At 53.2% G+C, this 15,185-nt stretch overlaps 7 protein-coding genes across 7 annotated transcripts; 4 read left to right on the plus strand and 3 right to left on the minus strand.

The window, feature by feature from the left end:
* Nucleotides 1-238: 238 nt before the first annotated feature.
* On the plus strand, nucleotides 239-3,326 carry NCS54_00321900 (Beta-galactosidase; the record flags this gene model as incomplete). The annotated part of the gene is made up of 2 exons (XM_053148800.1): nucleotides 239-2,192; nucleotides 2,242-3,326. The coding sequence occupies 2 exons, from the start codon at nucleotides 239-241 to the stop codon at nucleotides 3,324-3,326; spliced, it is 3,039 nt and encodes a 1,012-aa protein (XP_053004775.1).
* A 138-nt stretch (nucleotides 3,327-3,464) lies between these two features.
* NCS54_00322000 (Hypothetical protein) lies at nucleotides 3,465-4,091 on the minus strand (the record flags this gene model as incomplete). The annotated part of the gene is made up of 2 exons (XM_053148801.1): nucleotides 3,465-3,806; nucleotides 3,855-4,091. The coding sequence occupies 2 exons, from the start codon at nucleotides 4,089-4,091 to the stop codon at nucleotides 3,465-3,467; spliced, it is 579 nt and encodes a 192-aa protein (XP_053004776.1).
* Nucleotides 4,092-4,966: 875 nt separating this feature from the next.
* Nucleotides 4,967-6,764, minus strand: NCS54_00322100 (Hypothetical protein; the record flags this gene model as incomplete). Its single annotated transcript, XM_053148802.1, has 2 exons — nucleotides 4,967-5,955; nucleotides 6,002-6,764. The coding sequence occupies 2 exons, from the start codon at nucleotides 6,762-6,764 to the stop codon at nucleotides 4,967-4,969; spliced, it is 1,752 nt and encodes a 583-aa protein (XP_053004777.1).
* Nucleotides 6,765-7,073: 309 nt separating this feature from the next.
* On the plus strand, nucleotides 7,074-7,935 carry NCS54_00322200 (Hypothetical protein; the record flags this gene model as incomplete). Its single annotated transcript, XM_053148803.1, has 2 exons — nucleotides 7,074-7,430; nucleotides 7,480-7,935. 2 exons carry the CDS (start codon nucleotides 7,074-7,076, stop codon nucleotides 7,933-7,935), a joined length of 813 nt encoding a protein of 270 aa, XP_053004778.1.
* A 290-nt stretch (nucleotides 7,936-8,225) lies between these two features.
* Nucleotides 8,226-9,344, minus strand: NCS54_00322300 (Hypothetical protein; the record flags this gene model as incomplete). Its single annotated transcript, XM_053148804.1, has 1 exon — nucleotides 8,226-9,344. One exon carries the CDS (start codon nucleotides 9,342-9,344, stop codon nucleotides 8,226-8,228), a length of 1,119 nt encoding a protein of 372 aa, XP_053004779.1.
* A 1,598-nt stretch (nucleotides 9,345-10,942) lies between these two features.
* NCS54_00322400 (Hypothetical protein) lies at nucleotides 10,943-11,460 on the plus strand (the record flags this gene model as incomplete). Its single annotated transcript, XM_053148805.1, has 3 exons — nucleotides 10,943-11,101; nucleotides 11,160-11,249; nucleotides 11,311-11,460. 3 exons carry the CDS (start codon nucleotides 10,943-10,945, stop codon nucleotides 11,458-11,460), a joined length of 399 nt encoding a protein of 132 aa, XP_053004780.1.
* Nucleotides 11,461-13,539: 2,079 nt separating this feature from the next.
* NCS54_00322500 (Hypothetical protein) lies at nucleotides 13,540-15,171 on the plus strand (the record flags this gene model as incomplete). Its single annotated transcript, XM_053148806.1, has 3 exons — nucleotides 13,540-14,292; nucleotides 14,630-14,882; nucleotides 14,930-15,171. The coding sequence occupies 3 exons, from the start codon at nucleotides 13,540-13,542 to the stop codon at nucleotides 15,169-15,171; spliced, it is 1,248 nt and encodes a 415-aa protein (XP_053004781.1).
* Nucleotides 15,172-15,185: the final 14 nt, after the last annotated feature.

Here is a 15,185-nt window from a genome sequence, read left to right on the forward strand (position 1 = left end):
AGTCCAAGAAATGATTGTCTTTCGGGATACCGACAAAGTCATACCGAGCTGCATACAACCGTTCCAATCATTTATCGGCGAATTTAGCCGCCGCATGCAACCCCCTCAGTGGGCTGTAGGCCTCAATTGAGGATCATCATGACCACCTGGGTTTAAAAGAGCCTCATGGTGAATCGGACCAAGAATCAGTTTTCTACCCCAGAGGGCACATTCATTACCTTTCTAGATTATCACCAAAATGTCCGACGTGCAAGTTCATCCGAAATCACTACCCGATTGGAACAACATCGACGTCATCCACCGCAACACCCTCCCTCCTCGAAGCAACTTTTACCTCTACAACGCCGAGACCGATGCCTTGACTCGCGATGTCACCAAGGCAAAGGCCCTCTGCCTCTCCGGAACCTGGAAGTTCAACCTCTCCAAGTCTCCATTTGAAGGCCCAGACAAGTTCCACGACCGTAATTTTGATGCCTCCGAGTTCAGCGACATCCAAGTCCCTGGGATGTGGCAGCTTCAAGGCCATGGAAAGGGCCCTCACTATACCAATGTCGATTACCCATTCCCGGTAGATCCGCCCAACGTGCCATTTGCAGACAACGAATGTGGACGGTACATCACTACCTTCACGCTCGATGACAGCTTCATAGATCACCACCTGCGTCTGCGCTTCGAGGGCGTGGACTCCTCATTCTCCCTGTGGATCAATGGCACCTACGTCGGCTATTCCCAAGGCTCTAGGAACCCGAGCGAGTTTGACGTAACGGAGTTGGTCGATATTGACGGGAAAAATGTACTCGCAGTAGAGGTCTACCAGTGGTGCGATGGAAGCTACCTCGAGGACCAGGATCAGTGGTGGCTCAGCGGCATCTTCAGGGATGTTTACTTGCATGCCTTTCCTAAGACTCATCTCAATGACTTCCAGGTCGCTACTGAACTTGATGATAAGTTTGAAGATGCTACCCTAAGAGTTCACGTCGAGTTGAGTGGCTCTTCGGCTGTTGAGCTCAAGCTGCTTGATCACGAAGGTGGAGGGGTTCTGCGACATACGAAGAACATTTCGGGCAAAGACATTTTCGAGCTGCGAGTCAAAGGTCCAAAGAAATGGACTGCAGAGACCCCGTACCTCTACACACTCGTCCTCAACATAGGCGAAAAGAGCAGCGTGGCTCATCGCATCGGTTTTCGCACCGCGGGACTGATCAAGGGGGCCTTCTGCGTCAACGGCCAACCCATCAAGATCCGAGGCGCAAACCGACATGAACATCACCCTGACCATGGAAGAGCCGTGCCGTACGAGTTCATGAAGCAAGACCTCTTGATCATGAAGCGACACAATCTCAACGCGATCAGAACCTGTCATCAGCCCAGTGACCCACGACTCTACGACCTGGCTGACGAACTCGGCTTCTGGGTTCTCGACGAAGCAGATCTAGAATGCCACGGCTTTTGGTCAACAGGCGGCGATCCCGCGTCTTTCACTTCAGACAACCCAGTTTGGGAAGATCAGTACGTGGATCGCGCCAGACAGATGGTCGCCCGCGACAAGAACCATGCCTGCGTCTTCATGTGGTCTCTCGGGAACGAAGCCTTTTATGGACGGAACCACAAAGCCATGTACAAGTGTATCAAGGAGATAGATTCTACGCGATTGGTGCACTACGAGCAGGATTACGAGGCTGAGACGGTTGACATCTATAGTCGCATGTATTCCAGTGTTGATGAGATTGTGGAGAAGTTTGCGGAAGCAGAGGAGTGGGCGAAGCCTCTCGTTCTGTGCGAGTTCATCCACGCAATGGGAAATGGACCGGGAAATATCAAGGAGTATATCGAGGCGTTTTACAAGTACCCGCGATTGATGGGAGGATGGGTGTGGGAGTGGGCGAACCACGGACTCCGTACCAAGACAAAGGACGGGGAGGAGTACATGGCATATGGGGGCGACTTTGGCGACGAACCGAACGATTACAACTTCATCATGGATGGCGTGTTGTTCTCGAATCACACGCCCACGCCTGGCCTGATTGAGTATGCCAAGGCTGTTGAGCCGGTTCAAACGCTTTCGCTAGACGGCAACAAGGTGACGATTGTCAATCGCTACGACTATATCGGGCTGGAGCATCTCAAAGCTACTTGGAAGATTGTTGCTGACGGCAAAACTGTACCTGGCAAAGAGATCGAGATACCTAGCGGTATGTCTTCAACTTGCCCTCCCATCGAACACGGTCTAACAGTTGACAGGCATCGAGCCTCACACACAGGCAACCCTAACTTTAGACGGTTATGATGAGTCTCTTCTAAGTGACATCACAGGTGAAGCCTATCTTCATCTAAGCTTCGTCATAAGGGAGGACACAAACTGGGCAAAGGCCGGCCACCAGGTCGCCTTTGGCCAACTTCAGACCTCCAAACCTGAGTCCATCGCTGCACTGCGATCCTTGGGCTCCGGAACACCAACCGTGGAACAAGTATCCCCGTCTCTACTCGTCGTTCGGTCATCGACTGGAGGCTCGACATGGGACATCAATCTCGCTGCTGGCGCCCTCACAAGCTGGACGCGTTCTGGCGTTGAACTCCTCACGACTCCCATCACGATGGACTTTTACCGCGCCCTCACTGACAACGATCGCGGCGGCCACGGAAAAGAATGGCAAGAGCGTCGCCTACACCAAACGTCTCACCACGTGCGACAAGTCCAATGGCACACCGACTCAAACACAGTCCAAGTCCAAGTCACCGGCCGCATCGCGCCGCCCGTCCTAGCCTGGGCCGTCGACGTCGTCACCACGTACGACTTCCACGGTGACGCTCTCCGCATTCATGTGCATGGTAAACCGCACGGATTGCGGTTGCCCGAGACGTTTGCGCGGATCGGCATCACGGTTGGGTTGGACGGTGTATCTGATGTGAAGTGGTGGGGACGAGGACCGGGGGAGTCGTATGTGGACAAGAAGCTTTCGCAAGGCTTTGGGAATTGGAGTGCGAGTGTGGATGATCTGTGGGTGGACTACGAGTTTCCTCAGGATGGAGGTAATCGGACGGATGTACGGTGGGTAGAGTTTGTGGGGAGTCAAGGACGTGTGTTAAGGGCCAGGTTTGGGGATCTTGAAGGTGCAAGTTTCTCGGCGATGCCTTATACCACGAGGGACGTGGATGAGAGCACGCATCCGTATGAGCTCCGGAAGAAGAAGAAGAGGGAGGATGCGATCGTGAGGTTGGATTGGAAGCATCACGGACTGGGAACTGCGTCTTGTGGGCCGGCCACTATGCCGGAGTATCAGTTACGGACTGACAAGGAGTTTGACTTTGAGATACTCCTGGACTAGGGGACTTGACAGGCCCTAGATGCGATATGAATGGGATGATCCGAAGGAGAGATGGGATTGAATGCCGTCTTATAACCACGGCTGCACATCTATGAACTAGAATCATCGCAAATTTACACCCTCTCCACCTGGCGAGGCTCACGTATACGCCCAGGCCGCATAATTATCCCCCGCCATCTGAATCTGCACCCCATCAACCTTCAAACAGCCCTTCCCCTTGAATTCCCCTGTCGTCGCTTTGAGCACCGCCTCGTCTGCCATCGGCATGTTGAGAGAAGTCGGACACGCCCACATGCCCCGGTTGCCATCCTCAGGTAGCCAAACCAGGACCGTGATGGGCATCTTGCAATCCGAAATGATCTGCGACGCTTGGAAACCGCCAACTTTGGAGCCTGGGGGTCGGAGGACTGAGTGGGCGGATGGGTACGAGATGGTGCCGTCGGGGGCGACAAAGATGAACTGGCCGCCTGGGACTGCAGCCTATTTGTTTGTCAGCTTGTGAATAGTACGATGGAGAGCTGGACTCACAGCGAGGGCAGTCATCCTCTCGTCAACCTGTGTCGAAGTACCGGCAGGACATTCGGTGGTGTTGTCGAGGCCGCAAAAGGTTCCTGGCGCGGAGGCGCCGATTACAAAAGCTTTGTCGCGGGCGTTGATGACTCGAGCGTGGATCTCTTCGATTGACGGAGCAAAGACTGACATGGTGTAGTAAGCGTTTACCACGACAAGCGCCGCGATGAGGATGCCTGGGACGTGTGGCTTCATCGTGGAGGGGGTTTGCAGCTGTCAGATCCTCAGAATGGGAGTTTTGCGATTGGCACTGGCAGAGATAAGAAGATGTTGAAGTGATGTGGGCAAGTCAATCAGCATCGCTAAAGAAAGACAGTGGTGACGTTGGGTTGGACAGATAGGGAGGACGGGTTGGGAAGTCACGTCCATTTTCTACCTGCCTGCATCTACATGTAGCATCCTCGTTACCTCCAACCGCATTCAGAGGTATCTGGCTCAGAGGAAGATAGGCTCCTATCAAGGAGATGGCTGAGTGGTGAAAGGAACGTGCCCGGCCCTGATCCAGACGAGCAACGTGTCCATCCCTTGGGGAGGTATTCACTTAGACTTGCGGGTGTTTCTCTAGTGCATATATCAGCAAAGGAGGATCTCTTGATGAGGACAGCTGCATTGGTAAGCTTCCTAATCCGGCTTCAACCGTCAAATGTGAAGAATGGTAGCTTCATCGAGATCAAAAGTTTGTAACCGCGATGGCGAGGACCCTGAACAGACCCTAAGCACTTGTCCACCCCACAAGTCGTCATCAGTAACCTTAGAACGCCAACACTGAGATGCGAGAGGGCTGTACACCAAGAGCTGAGCTCAAACTACGCGGCGAGGTGACGATTTTCTCGTGTCTAGCACGACACGATGAAGCACAGCAATGTACGGGAAGAGGCACAAAAACCTCGCCTCGGCCCTCTCCGCATCATGGTCAACAAGTACGTCGTATCACTGGGACTTGGTTCTCCATCTTCGTTTGCATGGGGACCTGGGAATAGCGCCTCGCTTTGCCAATTGTCCAGGCCCAGCATCGCCTAGACACAGACGTAAAAGATGGTAACCAAGAAAATGTACTCGTATTATCATATCTATTGCTTCGATGCCTTCTTACCCTTTATCTTTCCAATCAAACCCGCCAACTTTGACTTGAGCGCCGGCCCAGTCGTCTCATTCGCCCCGACAAATCTCCTAATAAGAATATTATACAACCCTCCAAATGCCAGCGCAATGGCCGTCGACGTGAAAATAATCACGTTGTAGGGCATGCTGAAATCGGGGGTCGGTAGGTACAGTAGCAGACTCGTCGTACGGATGTTCATCACCTTGGGTTCGAGGGTCGTGATGACGGCTGCTGCTACGTCGAAGCCGCGGTTTGCGTCAGGGGGGTATTCGGTGTAGCGGAGGATGGACTTTTCAAAGTCATAAGTCAAGAAAACGGTGCAGTGTGGGGGAATGCGCATCAGGAGCTCGAGTTGAGTACCGCGAGCGCGATCAAGAGCCGGGCGGTAGTAGATCTCCTTGATGATATTTGTAGAGTTCTCCGCCGGCGAGTCTGCGATGCGGGCGGACAGAGTGTGTAGGTAAATACGCATGAACCAGGGAAGTGATTCCATGTACACAAACTCGACGTCAGTGTCGCTGGGGTTGCTAAGGATGGCCTGGACACCGCCGTGTTCCTGACCATGGCCGTTGAAGCTGCGCTCAGCGTAGAGAAGAGGAGTTTCAGGCTTGTTAAGGAGCTTGTCCTTATCCTGGGACTCAGGCCCCACTAGCATAAGCTCAAATTCATCGTTGGGGTCAAGATGGTAGCATCGCGATGAGCCATCCGGGGCCTTGATCTCTCGCGCGCCTTGTGTGGCATAGAGATCTCGAGTTTCGGGGATCTGAACGCAGATGGGAGGAACATCGGGATCGGTAAGAGGGCAGGTTCCCTTCATGGGTCGGCCAAAGACTTGGGAGATGCTCCAATCCTGACCATCCAGGTTATCAGCGGGGAAGCATGTAAACTCGGCGTGGTAAGGCTTGGAAGTATCGCAGATGAGCTGGTCGCCGGGGGGAGGTCTCGGAATGGGGTTATCTGGGCTTGGTTAGACACGTTGGCCAAACTGATGAGAGAAACGTACTCTGAGGCCTCTTGGATCGGTTAACGTCAAGAACCATGTCGATAGTCTCCTCCATCTCCAGCACACAATCGCCATCTGCCTTGCACTTGGGCCGCACATCGATAGCCATGCTCTGGAAAGAGGCATCAAACAGCTTGTGGCCATCCAGCAGACTAGCAACACCCGCCTTGCCCTTGCAAGGGAGCAGCTTCAAGAAAGGTGTCAGGTTCTCCGTGCAGACAACCTCATGTGGCAAAACGCCGTGAAGAAGCCTCGTGTTGGCGAGCGACGAGTTGGAGTGGTCTCCATCGGGTTGGAACGACATGACCGGTCGGATCGTCCTCGTCGAATCGATAAAGTTGAGACTGGCGCAGAACAAACCCGACAGGGCATTCGTCAACGTCAACCACTTCTCATCCGCCTCCTCATCCGTCTCAGCATCCAACCACGCCCAAAGCTCAACACCAGTACCGCCCTCGCGCGTACCATCCCAGGGCCTCGCGCCCCAGCGCTGTGCATCCCACCGTCCTAGTGTGAATCGGAGGTGCAGCTCCCTGGTGCCCGCATACTGCAGGATCTGGCCCAGCGAGCGCGGGAAGAGTCGAAAGTTGTGCGCCTCAAAGTCGGCGATCGAGGTGTTGGCGCGGAAGTTGAAGCTCGCCAGCAGCTGGGATAGGGGCAGCGGGCGGAGTGTCAATTGCTCGTGGTAGTCGGATGCGGCGGCCGAGACGAGGGCGAGGCCATTGGTGACGGCGAGAAGGAGATACGCCAGAAAGTGGCGCATTTTGAAGGTTTATATATCGTAATAGGGCTGAAGATTGTGAGATCCAACTGGATTTCACATCTCACCCTGCCCGTTTTTAAAAGATCGACTTGGAGTTGGTCTTCGTATCTAGAAGCTCCAGCTGTCCCATCTCCAAGTCGCGACGTGGACAATGACGGCTGATAAGGTAAGCGGTGAGATTTGGCAGAAACATTCGGCGCGCGCTTCCTCCACATGCCGTCGCATCTTTGGATCTTCAAGGCCCCGCCATCATCACAGCTACCAATCTATACCACCAGGCTCTTCACGACCCCTGCGCAATAGTACACCATGGCCGCCGAGCAGAGGAAGCTGCTGGAGCAGCTTATGGGCGCATCCTCGACGTCGCGCGCCGCCCAGCTGTCCATGAACGATCCCAAAGTCTGCCGCTCCTACATCGCCGGGACATGTCCGCATGATCTCTTTACAAACACGAAGCAGGACATTGGGCCGTGTCCCAAGGTTCACAGCGAAGGGCTGAAGGCTGAATATGAGGGTCTATCGGAGAGGGAGCGACAGAAGTACGGCTTCGAGTATGATTATATGCGCGACCTGCAAAAGTACATTGATGAGTGTAACCGACGCATCGATGCTGCGCAGAGGAGGTTGGAAAAGACACCAGATGAAATTCGCCAGACGAACGTTTTGGTACTCTCCCTGGACCTTTGTATGGAAGAGATATGCTAACCGTTCCCAGCTCAAGAGCATTTCAGACCTGACAGCCACCATAAACAACGGTCTCCTCGAAGTCGAAATCCTCGGCTCCATGTCCGAAGTATCACGCGCCCAAGACGAGCTCTTCCGTGTGCGCCAGGCATCCCAGTCCAAGCTCGACCGCGAAAAGGAGCTCAAGGCACTCTCAGACACGTCTGGACCCTCGGGCCACCAGAAGCTCCAGGTCTGCGACGTGTGCGGCGCGTACCTCAGTAGGCTCGACAACGACCGTCGCCTCGCCGACCATTTTTACGGCAAGATGCATCTGGGCTATGCGCAGATGCGCAAGACTTATGATGCTTTTCCTAAGGAGATGAAGGGGAGGTCGAGGCCGCAGATGGATGATGATGGACCTGGTATGGGAGGTCCGAGAGGACCTAGGGGGTCAGGAGGTTACAGAAGCGGTCGCGGAGGTAGGGGCTACCGCGGCGGATGGTAATCTGGCTCAAAGCCGTCTTGTACATTTAATCCCGGGTTGTTGGCGTTTGGGCGCTGTGTTGAACAAAATTGGACGGACCACAGACTTTGTTGAAATAAATACCCTTCTAGACGAGGTAGAGCTTGGAGACAACATGGGGATTCTTCAATCTGGCGTTGACTCGATACTTGTACTATCTATGCCGCTGCTACCCAGTGATATTTCCAACTCGTGCTTTTCTGCTGTGAAGCTGCTTCGCATTCTTGCGGCCCATCATTACTCCAGCGATTCAAACCATACTTCCAATACTATCATGACTTGTTGTTGAGCTCGTCAAACTCCTCCATCTCATCACCCCACTTTCCTCCAGGACTCAATGGTGCCAATGGTGGTGGTGGTGCTGCCGCTGCTGCTGCGAATGCAGGCTTATTGCTCGCTGGTGCAGGCGCAGAAGCCTTCTTACCCTCGCCTGGAAGAGCTGGGAAGTCTTCCGCGGCTGGAACAGATTGCTTCACAGGCGCGGGAGCCCGAGGCGCATGCCCATCTTCATGCCCACCTCGTCCACCTCTTCCTCCCCTACCGCCGCGACCACGACCTCTGCCTCGTCCTCCTCGATGTCGATCGTCCAGGAATCGGTCCACATCATGCTCTTCACCATCCCTCGACGCGTAACGGCTGCCGCCCAGGCCAACGTTCCTAGATCCTCGAATTCCACCATTTGCGCCCCTGAATCCTCTCCTGGCTTCCTCCTCTTCCAAAGCCTCCTTGCCTTCATCCCAGCCGCCCTCCTTCATACCCATAGCCTTAAGCTTCCTTTCCCGGTTCTTAGCACGCTCATCCTCCATCTTGCGCCTATCCTCCTCGCCTTGTCGTCGTCGCTCAGCCTCCGCGGCCCGTCGCTTCCTAGCCTCTTCCATTCCACGAGCATAAGATGCTGCGTGATCCTTCTCGTCCTGCTCGGCCTTTTCAAACTTGCGCGCCTTCTCCGCAGACACCAACTTCATCCTCTCCATCTTGGCAGCCAACTCCGCCTCCGTCAGCTTTTGCCGCGGGTTAGCACCCGACTGGAGTCGTGCGGTGGCATTGGCTCCTGTATTCTGCGGTCCTTTCTCCCTCGGAGCAGTAGGAGCATTTGGCGGCGCATTCGAGGTCTGTGGGGGAGCCTGTCGTGCGGGCTTGGGAGCTGGGGCGGGCTTGTCGGCGTATCGCGATGAGGCGAGGCCGGCGGGCTTTGCGGGGGGCGCTGAGCTTGCGGGTGGCTGCGCTGGAGGCTGCTCTTGGACTGCGACGGGTTCTTGGATCGGCGCTACGGGTGTGGGCTCTGGCTTGGGTGTGGGAGCTTGTTCTGCGACGACGGGTTCGCTCTCAACGGGCTCGAAGTCATCGTAGAAGAGATCGTCGTCGGTGCGGCCGCCAAACTGGTCATCCATGGCGAGGAGCTGTGAGGTCGCAAGCAAGCGCAAGTAGGGTAAGGATATATAAGAGAAAGCTCAATTGTGAGAGCAGTAAGACTCACGGTCTCTTTAACCAAAAAGCAACTGTGAGACCAATAGGTAGACAAGCAAAGGTTGGGAAGGCGATGGATGAGCTTGGATACACCGATACCCCGCCACCGTTATTGACCGGTTCGGTGGGGGAAAGGCCGCTGCGAGCCAGGGATTGGGAGCGGGTAATTATCGGAAAGAATCATCGGTGATTTGGTGCCCGATCGGGCCGATCCTCGGTGAGCCTCGGTGAGTCTCTAAACATCGCGTGAAAGCTCAAGCAGCTTCATTTCATCCATCGTCAGTCGCCAAGACCCTTCTAACATCTCTTCCACCTCTGGTACCAACACCGTTATCGCGCATGACCAGTCAACCTCGCAAGAACCGCCGCCTTCAACTGTTCCTCCGTTCTTGTCAACCTCGCCCGATACCGTCGACAAACCGCCTCCACGTTCCCCCTCTTACTGTAATCATCCATCACACAGACAATCGCCCTTCCCGACTTGACTGCCAGCCCAAGTTCCAGCAGACTAATAGGCGCCGCAGTCGCCCCGTGGAAGAAAAGGACGACAATGTCGGCCGCCTCCTGCATGTCCAACTCCCACCAGATCTGCTCCTCCCAGCGTTTATCCGAAAAGTCCTCCTTCCATGTAGAATCCCAGTCGTCGCGCTTTGGGTTGAAGATTGTGACTGCATGCTCACTCAAAGCCTGCGTGAGCGTCTCGCGCCAGTCAGGTTCGCCTGTAGCGCTTGTCGTGCCAGCAAGAAAGATGGATGTGTTTTTCTGGTCATCTGCTGTGGGCCTTGTTGGGGCCATGAGGACTCGGGCCTGTGATTTCATTTTTGGGATTTCTTGAGGTCGAGTGAATGTCTTTGTGATGAATGATTGTGAAGTGTCAGAAGTGAGCATGAGCTGAGATCCCCGCGTTTGAGGCAGCCTGAAAGCCACAATGTGATTGGCCGCTGAGTTAATAATGAATAGGTAGTCAAGTGCACTGCATTTTCTGCTGCCATTTTATTAATATGCATAATGTATTCAAACGGTGTTTTGCAACTTTTATTGTACTTAATTTGCGATATGCCCGTTCTTGAGGTCAAGCGGGTTTCTACAATCGGAACAATAGGTGCATACTCGATTGTTATTCAGCTCCTCACCTCGACTTCACCTGGAGTTCATATCACTGCTACCTCACATTCACTGCAGCATCTGTGCCAAAATGGATTATTCACTCCTATTATCCGTAAACGGCAGTCCGTGCAAGAGGCAATATGAGCCAATACATTTCTCTGCCAACTCAATGCTTTATATTGATCGCACATTGTCAAACCCATCTGTTCGAGAAAGGAGAATTTCTCTACGCCAGCATCTCCCACGCCTACAAATTCCCCCTTCTTTTTCTGCTTCATGATCCTTCTCAGCTTTACACATCTTCTCTTAATCAACAAACTTCCAAGTGAACTTCCTCTTGACGCTTACTCGAAGCCATCCTTCAACCATCCACACATCCCAACACAACCACCACCACCACACCGCGACGCCCACCATGGAACGACGCGACAACATCATCACCCCATGGCAGGAAAGGGCAATGCAGAAGGGACGGACCCCTCTGCCAGAGGCGCCTGGAGCGCGGCCTTGGGTGACACACCCAGAGACACTTGTTGCGGCCCCTGCCGCTTACTTCGGGCTGGTTCCCGACACTGTAAGTCCATCCAATTCTTCTTTGCAGTATTGATTTGGTGTTGACATATTTGTCTCAGGGTTCTTCCAGTGGTGTTCGCTGGGATGTCACCGACATCGCCAAGCTCCTACCCCTTCGACAGAAGGGTGAGAAGTGGGAGGAGATCGCCGTAAGTACTCTTGTCTCGTGAAGACCATCGCAAAGGCTTTGACCTAACGTCTCCTCTTTAGTCCAAGATGAACCGATCGATGACTGCGGTGGTGTCCGCCTGCGCCATGTGGCTGGATCGGCTCAACCAGCACGTCCTTAACGAGGAGGACAAGAAGAGCGAGGAGACTTGGGTGGAAGCCCACCGCCGCTGGTCGGCGGTGCGGCAGTGAACGGGGGTTTGTATCTGTTGTTGGTTTTTAGAAGGGAAAGCGGGAGTTTCAATCTCATGGTTACGGGATCATCCAAAAAGCAGACTGGCACAGGTTGTGCAGTTGACATGACATTTCCTTGCGCGTGATGCAGCGTGACTTTGCGGTTGATGGGCAACTCACCAAGTCCCTCTTTGGTTGTCGGGTGGTGGTCACTGGTAGCTTTCAACCGGAACGGGGGGCTGACATTGGATCGCTTCGTCGACTTGGTTGCTCCAGTCTTGTAGTGGACTTGGACCGGCCCAACAAAGTCGTTGATGGTGAATGGCACGGGTCTCAGGCGGGCGCTGAGCGAGTCCCTCTGAACCCTGTGCAAGCCGGTTCCTACTAAACGCAAGTCAAAGGATCGAACTACGTGCAGGCCAGGGTGACAGCCAACTGTCGGCGAATCTTGGCTGCCCTTTCGGTAGCCCGTCAACTTCACACACTGAGGTAGCCTTCCTCCTCGTCCTTCTGCACCTTCACTCTTGGTTGCAAAGGACTTTGGTGGAGAGGCTTTCGAGATACAGCAGCTAGGGTTAAGCTGCTCCGATTTTCATCGTCAAGGGAGAATGTCGTCTGAGGAATGGTTTTATCTTCATCTCTAGACCTTCAATCTCCAACTGTTGTAGCTGCTCGCGGATCTTGCTGGTCGCTCTGGTTCTTCGGTTCTCCCGTTCAAGGAATTCGGAACGTCAATCTCGACCGAGACCACGGTTTGAGCTCATTTACGGACGTCGGGTTTTATAGCTTCACAATACAGCCCGTGTACGAGTCCAGAGGGACCAGGGATATCTCGTCGCGTTGAAGGGCATCGAGCTTGCTTCCAAGGATGGCAAAGAAATCGCGCTGTTGTTTGTCGAATATGACAATACGTAAACCGTCTCTGTTGTGGCATTTGCGAAAAGGCACCGATAGATGATAAGCCTCCTAGGCCACAATCTTGGTCTCGTTATTGATGATAGTATCAACCCAGATCCGGGGCAATAAGGATGGTGGCTTGACCCGTCTCGTCGCGCCTTTCATATATGAGCGCCATGCTACCCAGTGGCTGGAGAACCGGTGATGCGAGCCCGTTAATCAATTAATTACCCCTCCCCATAGAGTCTTTTGATCGCGTCTGTTGACATTATTATTTCAACCTTGCCCTGCCTACCTTCTTACTTAGTTTACCACTCATCTTCTACTAGATACAGTGCTGCCAGCCAGGGCTACTACTCCCGCCAGTATGAATTTGACTTTAGTTATCGTTAGCTATAATCCATCTTCTTTCTCTTTTCTACCGCCTCTCGTAGGCCCAGGACGCTCGATCATGGACATTGGATGAACCTCTCGTATCTGGGTTGCGTGGTTGGTCGTGAGATATAGCCCCCAGGCGTCGTAGGTTAGGGCTTGCTGTGCTCTGGAGTATAATGTCAGATTATCACCTGTAGCCAATGCCATGAACAATGAATCTGAACTTCTCGGCCCGCTTGTGCAGTTTGCGTACCGCGTCGCTTTATACTTTTGGGTCTAAATGAGCGACATAGGGCTTTTAATTCGCCATTCATTTGCAGATTTCTGTAATCCGGATCGGTCAAGGTAGCCTATCATCTTTTAGTTGGAAAGAAAGCCGCGAAACGTGTCTGTCATCTTATTGATGAGATCTTCCTTGGAACCTCCAGCCTTCCTTATGATGAACCCGAGTCGCTGATGGATCATGGATGTCCCCTTCTGCAAAGGAATCTTTCCCTCCAGATCAATTAGAAGGACGTGTCTCACATCCATGCATATTCGGCTTGTACATAAGGGCCAAATCTCCTCTGCTTGAGATCTGTTACTCTTGGTTGAGAGGAAAGCTGTAGGAAAGCGTGGAAGGATGAGGACCGCAATTTATAATTTGAAAAAAATGAAGAAAAACTTGATCTGTTATTATTTGGCTGGAATGCTGCGTTGCTAAACGCCATCTGACTGAGCGGCGGCCCACACCGCAACTATCGCGTCCCCTCAGCTGAACTCTGCACCTCCAACTCCACGCTGCAACCTCACAATCATCAACAATTCCGTATCCCCAAAGACACAATGCTCATCCAACGTAGCGAAGCCATGACTGAGCATAAAAAACACAAGCGAATCATCTTTTACCATCAAACCCAGTACAGAGACGACAGATATATCTCCATCCTCCCCGCCCTCAATCCCGCAGCTGGCGTCACACACGTCATCGTCGCCGCGATTCATCTCAACGCGCCCGACAACATCACCCTCAACGATGACCTGTACAACTCATCCAAATTTATTCCTCTCTGGGATGAGGTCCGCCAGCTTCAGGCCGCCGGCATCAAGGTCCTCGGCATGCTCGGCGGCGCAGCGCAGGGATCCTACACCAAGCTTGACGGGTCACTTGAGGGCTTTCACAAATGGTACCAGCCACTTCGAGAGATGATTAAATGGGCGGGCTTTGATGGCTTGGACCTCGATATTGAGGAGGCCATGTCGCTTGGTGGAGTTGTTCGTCTGATTGACCATTTGAAGACGGACTTTGGGCAGTCGTTTCTCGTGACGCTTGCGCCTGTCGCGCCAGCGCTGCTCAATAGGCAGAACCTAGGTGGATTTAACATCGAGGAGCTTGAGAAGGGATTGGGCTCACGCATAGCATGGTACAACACGCAGTTTTATTGTGGCTGGGGCGACATGAGCAAACCCCACGACTACGATGCCATTATTGCACGAGGCTGGCCACAAGAAAAGGTCGTCATAGGTCTCGTGACAAACCCGGCTAACTGCTCGGGTTACGTCAGCGATGCAAAATTGAAGGCGTGTCTGAAAGAGTTGGTGAGTAGGTATCCAAGGATCGGAGGTGTGATGGGATGGGAATATTGGAACGCGGTGACGGAAGAGAGTCCGGACGTAGGGACGCCGTGGAAGTGGGCCGAGATGATCAATGACATCTTGAATACAAAGCCAAAGGGAGAGTGAGATAGCCTACAGTGTGGCGGTCATGTATCGGGAACAACAATCGACGTATCGATGACGACAAGAAAGTATCACCTGATTAAGCCACCTTGAAACCTAGAAAAACCTCCAACTATCCGATATCTTTTCTCAGTCTCTTAAATAAAAGATCAGTCCTCTTTTCTCAATACTCTCTTTGAAATCGTCTACCAAGTAGCGAGCTTGCAACAAGATGGCCTCCGACGAATATCACATGAAGAATCACCAGCACGCCTTTGAATCAGACAACGACAAACGATGGGAAACTCAACCTCCTTATCAAAAGCCAGATGTAGCCACCAAAGAGCGCGCTTCATTTGAGCGCAAGGTTCATGGTTCCTGTCACTGCGGCAAGGTGCAATACTGGCTGAACAAGGATAAGCCGCTGGCATCCAAGTATTGCCACTGTGTCGACTGCAAGAAGATCCACGGTAGCTCATAAGCCCATTATTCCAAGCTTTTGGCTGACTGATGCCAGGTGCTCCGTTCCAATGGGCCGCCATCTTACAGAAGACGGATTTATCTTTCGAGAATGGGGTTCAAGGCCTACGATTTTACAAGACGGCTACAAAGAAATCCGAGCACGCCCTTCCGTGCAAGGTTGGCTGCGATGAATGCGGGAGCTGGATCATGGACGAAGGGAGAACCATGGTGCTCCTATTTCCGACTCTGCTGAACTTGGACACGCCCGAGTTGCGAGAGAACTTCAAGAATCAGTGAGGATAGATTTCACT

Source organism: Fusarium falciforme, chromosome 2 (assembly GCF_026873545.1).
Source record: "Fusarium falciforme chromosome 2, complete sequence".
In the NCBI taxonomy this organism is placed as follows: Eukaryota; Fungi; Ascomycota; class Sordariomycetes; order Hypocreales; family Nectriaceae; genus Fusarium; species Fusarium falciforme.